This window comes from Carassius carassius, chromosome 48 (genome assembly GCF_963082965.1).
Source record: "Carassius carassius chromosome 48, fCarCar2.1, whole genome shotgun sequence".
In the NCBI taxonomy this organism is placed as follows: Eukaryota; Metazoa; Chordata; class Actinopteri; order Cypriniformes; family Cyprinidae; genus Carassius; species Carassius carassius.
The window spans coordinates 813,831-820,909 of record NC_081802.1 but is presented as its reverse complement, the minus strand read 5'-3'; the positions used below and the strand labels follow the sequence as shown (position 1 = coordinate 820,909).

Here is a 7,079-nt window from a genome sequence, read left to right as displayed (position 1 = left end):
GTCTACATCGTTTTGGTGTAAACGTAGCCTTAAAAAACACTGCATCGCGCCCCCATCATGAATAGGAATGCACTGCTGCAAATTGAAGTCGTTTACAGCAAAAAACAAGATATTGTGGCCGTTGTGTTTAAACAGCTAACAGCACAATATTCTGTTTCGCTGACTTCTCTTTGATCCGCACAAACGCATCGCCCCGCCACAGGTGACCCGGTCTGGATTAGAGTTCAGTTTGCACTGATTGCCCGAGAGCTGAAGGTCACAGTGATCCGCCTGGAATGGTTTGGCTCAGTACATGTCCCTGTAGATCTCCTGCAGCAGCGGGTGCAGCGACGTCTCAGACTCTGTCTTCTTGATCTTCTGCACCAGCTGCGCATTCTCCGTCACCAGCTGGCGCAGGTCTGCCAGCTTCTGCAGCAGTTTGGGGAAGATGAAGCTGGCGTCGGGATGATTGAGCTGCAGGTGATGATTCAGGGCCTGGAGGATGTTGTCCTGGATCTCCTCCACCTGGTGGACGTTCATAAGACCTGGACGATCTAGAGGCAAGTAAACATTTTATTATGTACATAAACTCTGTTACAATCTCATCACAGTTTCATCTAGTGACAAATCACCTCCACACAGGATAATGGCGGCTACAAACAGAGCCAGGTCGCTGTCGTCCAGCTCGAGAGCATTGAACTTCACTGCAAACTCAAACTTCGGCTCCATGATCTCGTTGAAGGGTTTGCGGAGACTGCGCAGGAACTCTCTCGTCACAAAGCCTCGCCCGTTTGCCACCAGCAGCCCATCTTTATTCATGAGCGATGGCAGCATGGCGAAGATCGCCTCATGGACCCCGTATTTCAGCAGCGTCACCTGCAGGAGTGGAGGGGAGCTAGATGAGCCAAGTCTTTCGGAAATTGTTCGGTTTTACATTCCATAAAGCTGAATGCGACAATTTATTCAAGAAGGTTTTCCAAACTATTTAGAAAAAGAAATATACGTTTAGCTTGTACAAACAACATTAAATTAAAGATTTATGCAAGAATGACTTCACAAGAATTATTTTACAAATAAATGCATCCATAAATGTGTGTTGCATTAAATGCAGCAATTTACTCAAGTACTTTTTAATGTACATTTTACACAGAAGTTTATCAAAATCAATGCAACATCTTTTGCATGCAACATTTTATTATTAATTTACGGAGAATTGCATTTTGTTGTGAACATCTACTAGTTTTTCATGCATTGCATTAAATGCAACAATTTATTTATGAATGGTTTTATGAACTTTACAAAAAAAAATGCTTGTGCTTTTGGGAAATTCTTGCAAAATCACAATAAATATTTTACAATCGATCTACGTTGTGAGATACAGCATGCATTTTGGATTCTGCATGTGTTTTGACAAATTAATGCGACAATTTGACCTGAATCATTTTACATGCAATATCAATGCAATTAATTTGTAAGTTTCATAAAAACTAAAGTTTAATGCTACATTTTTTACTTGACTTCATAAATGCACAAAACTTAGTTCTGCTTTTTCAATTTAACTGAATGCAACAATTTGCGCAATAATAGATTTACGAATTATGTAAATATTTGCATTAACTGTGCTTAATTTTGTCTTATTACAGTTATTTACATAGTTGAAAATCCTGTACTTTTCACAGAACTTAAGAGATAACACCCCCCCCCCCCCCCCCCACCACCACCACCACCACCACCTCCAATTTCATTACCTGGTCATTCAAGAAAAGGTTGATGAATCCCGGTATGCTTTTGGAGAACTCTGTGAGCTCTCGTACAGTTTCCACGGTCGTGCACTGACAGCGGTAAAACACGTGCACACCGATCTCCTTATTGGGCGGAGCTCCGTTAATCACCTGATTCCAGACCAGCCCGTTCTCCGCCTGCCACAGCGAGTCCATGTCATGAATGACAAACGGCTGAAGGACACAGAGAAAAAACGTTGCGTTTTCGCAAGTATGTTTATTTGCATTTAGTTACTACTGACATCTCTCGAGCAGGTTACCGGGCTTGCGTTGGTCTTCCCTGTCAGGATGTTGCGAGCTTTCTTCTTGGTCATGTTCAGATTCTTCTGGTAGGCGTTGTTGACCCGTTTGGCGAGAGATTTTAGATCTGACCCGCTGGAGTTCTGAGAGCTCTTTTCCCCAACTAACAGACCCGCCACTAGCTTACGCTTCTCTGCCTCTGGCATCCGCCCGTATCGGATCGCTACAAACACAGAACCACATTTAACACGCTAGAAAGTCTAGTTTGTTTTATTGTTCACTAATATCTGTTGTCCTTTCGCTCACCATCATGGGACATCCCGAGCATCAGACACTTCTGAAAACGACAGAACTGACATTTATTCCGACTTTTCTTTTGGATTTTACAGCTGCGGTCACATTTACCATATTCCAGCTTCAGACGTACGGTCCTTCGGAAAAATCCCTGAGATAAATTGAGACATTAATGTTTATTCATATTCATTTTACTCAAGAATTCTTTTCTGAACCATTTAGAACCATGCATTCTGCTTGTGTTTTTTGTGAGCATGACCTCTGACCTTGCATCCCTCACAGGCATGAACGCCGTAGTGGAATCCTGATGCTCTGTCGCCACAGATACGACACTCCATGTTTAGCCCCACCCCCTCCTCACGACCCTGCAGGAGCTGCTCCGACAGAGACGATGCTTTGGAGAGATCTGTACGAGAAGCAAACACTTCAGACGTCTTCTAAACAAGTGCAGCTTCACGAAAATGTACAAAAATTTATAAAAGTGAGCGGAGCGAATCATCTTTATCATCCAGTCACCTGTGGAGGCTGCTGTCGGTTCAGGACTGGCCTCTGGCTCGTTCGTCTCCCAGCTAAGCCCCTCCCCCTGAAGATGCATGCTGTCCTCAGGCTCCACCCTCAAGTCTAGCTCCAGGTTAAGCTCCGCCCCCGCTCCCAGCTCACACAGCACATCCTCCAGCTGGTTGTCATCTGGCCCCTCCCCCTGGCTACTGCAGGGGGAGGAGTCTTCATTCCCCGTACAGACTCCGCCCACCACACTGGGGTCTCTGGGTAATCTGCTCCTCGCGGCCAGAAAGGCAGAGTCTCGTCCGTCCATCTCCAGAATTTCAAACACGCTCATGAGCCGCTCAGACAAAACAGCATCTGAGAGACACTAAAGTAGACAAAATGAACAAATTCCGATTACAACCTTCATCAAAGACGATAGGGTTGTCAAAAGTACCGACTTTGGTACCAGCTTGTACTGAAATTTTAAAAATGTGACGATACCAGCAGCAAAAACGTATTAAAAAGGACAAAAAATTTACATAAAAATGAAACAATTTGAAATATTACTAAAAATCAAATACACTCACGGCACACTGCACTTATTCACAATCACAAAAGTACATTATTTGCATGTGCTTTAAAGTTTTGTCGGTTAAACATTTAATTCGCGTGCTGTTCTGACACTAAAAAGCCTGTCAAACAGCACCTGAGAGTTACCTTTCACATCTGATTGCACTAATACTGTCAAAAACACACAAGGTTTACGTATAAACAGAGCTGGTTATGTCTAAAGTGAAAGTAAACAGATGCGTGCAGCTCTTAAAGTGACAGCAGACTAATAGTACTAAACATGCTGTCGCTTGTAATTATAGCTCAGCCGAAAATACTGTCATTATTTACTCATCTCTCATGTTGTCCAAAACCTGTATTAATTTATTCTGAACACAAAATAAGATATTTTAAAGAATGTGGGGGTAACCAAACAACTGCTGGACCCCATTGACTTTGATAGAGAGTGGACAGAAATACTATTGAAGTCACTGTAGACCGACAACTGTGTAATGTGTGAGAGTGTGTGAGAGAGAGAGAGAGAGAGAGAGAGAGTGTAATATATGTGTGTGTGTGTGTGTGTGTGTGTGTGTGCGCGTGTGTGTGTGAGAGAGAGAGAGATATGCACAGACACTATTTAACTGAACAGAGATGACATCACTGAATTCAATGATGAACTGCCTTTAACTATCATTTTGCATTATTGACACACTGTTTTCCTAATGAATGTTGTTCAGTTGCTTTGACGCAATGTATTTCGTTTAAAGCGCTGTATAAATAAAGGTGACTTTGCCTTGAGAGAGAGAGAGAGAGTGTAATATGTGTGTGTGTGTATTCGAGGAACAGATAACATAACACTGATTTGACAGCTGTATGGTGTTCAGAAGACACCGGAGACCCGCGGTAAACCCACCCCCAACTGACTGACCCACGCACGGCATTCTGGGAGCTAACACACACCAGCTATACAGACATGAGACGTCTGCAGCCGAACCGAAGAAAAGCCAAATGTTCCCAGACTGACAGAGACACTGCTGTCTTTAGACCTCTGACACACACACACACACACACACTGCCCAGACAGATGAAACCCCTGTGAGTGTATTTCTCAGTATCAGTTCCCAGAAACACCCAGTGAAACGCTGAGAACGAGGAGCAGAGGTCAACATCCAAAAATATATGATTTTGTCTTCATGATCAAAAGCTAGCTCTGATGCATTGACAATGGCAACTGTTTGGTCTATGTGTATTTTAGTCAAGTTTTTTTTAGGGTTAGTCTACATATATATCAATTTTCTTTACAGCAAATTTAATCAAAACTAAAGTAATTAAAATAAAATATCCACAAGTTTTATATTAGGGTTAGTCTACTCTACAGTCATTATACTTACCAAATTTGCAAACTAAAGTAATAAGACTAACACTTAAATAAAGATCTTTCTCCTACCAACAGCGTCTCTCTGTGATTGGAGGTTCAGCGGGGTGCTGCGCTGTGATTGGTCAGCTGAGCGTCATGTGGGTCAGTGTGTGGATCAATGACTGTGTTCAAACACAGCAGATCTCCTGCCATCAAGAGAACCAGCAGCTTTAATCTACATACGGCAGCACCAGGCCTTTTTGTGCAGGGTCAAAGGTCACCGCTACACTACGCATGCTATTCCTGCAGTATGTAGTAAGAATTCTCTACTCGAGTTTAATTTTTAATGCAAAACACAGTTTCAAGTCATTGTAGTATGCAGTACGCTAGTGTTGCATTCTGACCTTTTGACCCCGACGATGTGAAAGGCAGCTGACCTTTGACCTATTATAAAAAGCCAAACTCAGGTCAGACCTGTTGAAGCAAAGGATCATGGGATTGGAAGCGAGTCTGATGTCACTTCCTAACAGGCGTGTGGTTAACGAGTTCATTAGCGAGGGTGACTCAAACGAATACAAATATAAGTAGTTTGACACTTGACCTGTCACTAGACAGACAAACATGAACAACAACCTCTGTGTGATGGATTCTAGAGGTTTCGGCGTTGTAACGTAACGCAGATAGTAAAAAGAGTTTTAAATAAAGAGAGCGCAAGTTTGCGAAGTATTCTTCCCATTTTTGTTCTCCAAGAGGACATCGAAATAGAGAGTTGTGATGCAAACCGACCAGCTCAAAGATGAATCTCTTAAAATTCACAAATGTTACCAAACTCATCTCAAAAGCCTTTATACAGCCATCAGGACTGTACAGAGAGACACACAGCCTGACATTTATACACACCACAGCGAGGAAGGAAGGAGCCTCGCTCAAACAGAGACAGACTCTGTTGCCTGAAATCAAAAAATGAAGGAGCGTCTGACTGTCATGAAGCAACACTCAAAACCACAAGAAAACTGTCCCTCAGAGAAACTACAGAGCCCATGATGTGTTCATATTGAGCGGCGGGTCACCACTTCTCAGGGTCGATGAACGGGTGCCACCACAAACATCTCAAAGTTCACATCAACATATGTTTTTGTGGGAGTTGAGTGGGCGACTCTGGCCTCGACGGCTTCTTCATGTTTGTGTTTTTGCCTAAAGTTGAGCTTGTGATGAATGAAAGCACTTTAAACATTTTTCCAGTGATTTTACAGCGTTTCTGAGTCCAGTAAGAGTTTGTTTAGTAAGTAAACACACACTGTGTGCCAGCACCTATGTTGCAAGAGAACTGACAGTAACAAAAACACCCCAAAACAACTTCCACCTACTAACAACACAAGCTTGAGCCATTCATCCATCTATCTATTCATCTGTTCATCTATGTGTCTATCTATTCACACACACACACACACATGCATATATATATATATATATATATATATATATATATATAATCTATAGGTGCGTGCCTTTAACTGGTCAACACAAAACTCTCTTTTAAACTTTACATGAGTGTAAGCTTCAGGTTCTCTGTAAATAAACAATCTATCAAAGTCTCACATGACAGAACAAACTTACGAGTGAGAACGAGCGAGATCCCGACACTTTATTCCGTAGTCTTCCGCTCGGATCAGCGAGAGCCCGGGAGATGTTTCATGTTCACCGGGACTGCGCTTCATCACGGGGGAGTCCCGACGGCGCGAGCGCTCCGGATCACACGCGTCACAGCCCCGCTCCGGGGTGACGTCATAGCGGCTCATTTCACTTAACCCTATAGGAACCTCGTGTGTCGGCTGTATATGAGTATATATACATATCCAGACCTGTGCTGTTTTTGAAAACGCGCTTTTAAGAAGTGCTTTCTTGAGCTGCACAACACGCTTTATTAAACCTCCAGCAGATGTCGCTGTCCGCCGTATAAAACTTACGAAAACAACTGATAAACTGACTCTGAACTTGAGGCTGTGTTTGATATTTTTTGCATTAGCGTCCAGACAGTGTATACAAGCGTGTAACTTCCTCATGTGCCACATTTGTGCAACACGAATGGCAAACATATCTTATTTACAGTATTTAATTTAGATTTGATTCAAATGTATAAAACACTCCCGAGAAACACTGGTTTTATTTTCTACTCATTTATTTCCTCTCGTGACAGTGAGCGAGAGATGAAGAGCAGTTTATCTACACAAACACGGCATCTTCTGCTCACACAGGAAACAGGAAGTCAAACCACAGCAGCTTCACCAAAAACCAGCCTGGGTCTATCATATGGCAACAACAACAACAACACATTCCAGTTATGATTTCAGCTATGGTTCATTCACAGTCAATTTTTTTTAAAGAAAAAGTTA

General features: G+C 42.6%; 1 protein-coding gene across 1 annotated transcript; it reads right to left on the bottom strand.

The window, feature by feature from the left end:
- Window positions 1–3,132, bottom strand: LOC132131945 (peroxisome proliferator-activated receptor delta-like). The gene is made up of 7 exons (XM_059544129.1): window positions 2,811–3,132; window positions 2,561–2,700; window positions 2,307–2,445; window positions 2,021–2,223; window positions 1,728–1,934; window positions 612–855; window positions 1–533 (listed from the first exon to the last, which is right to left on the bottom strand). Exons 1-7 carry the CDS (start codon window positions 3,130–3,132, stop codon window positions 286–288), a joined length of 1,503 nt encoding a protein of 500 aa, XP_059400112.1. The 3' UTR covers window positions 1–285.
- Between the last annotated feature and the right edge of the window lie 3,947 nt (window positions 3,133–7,079).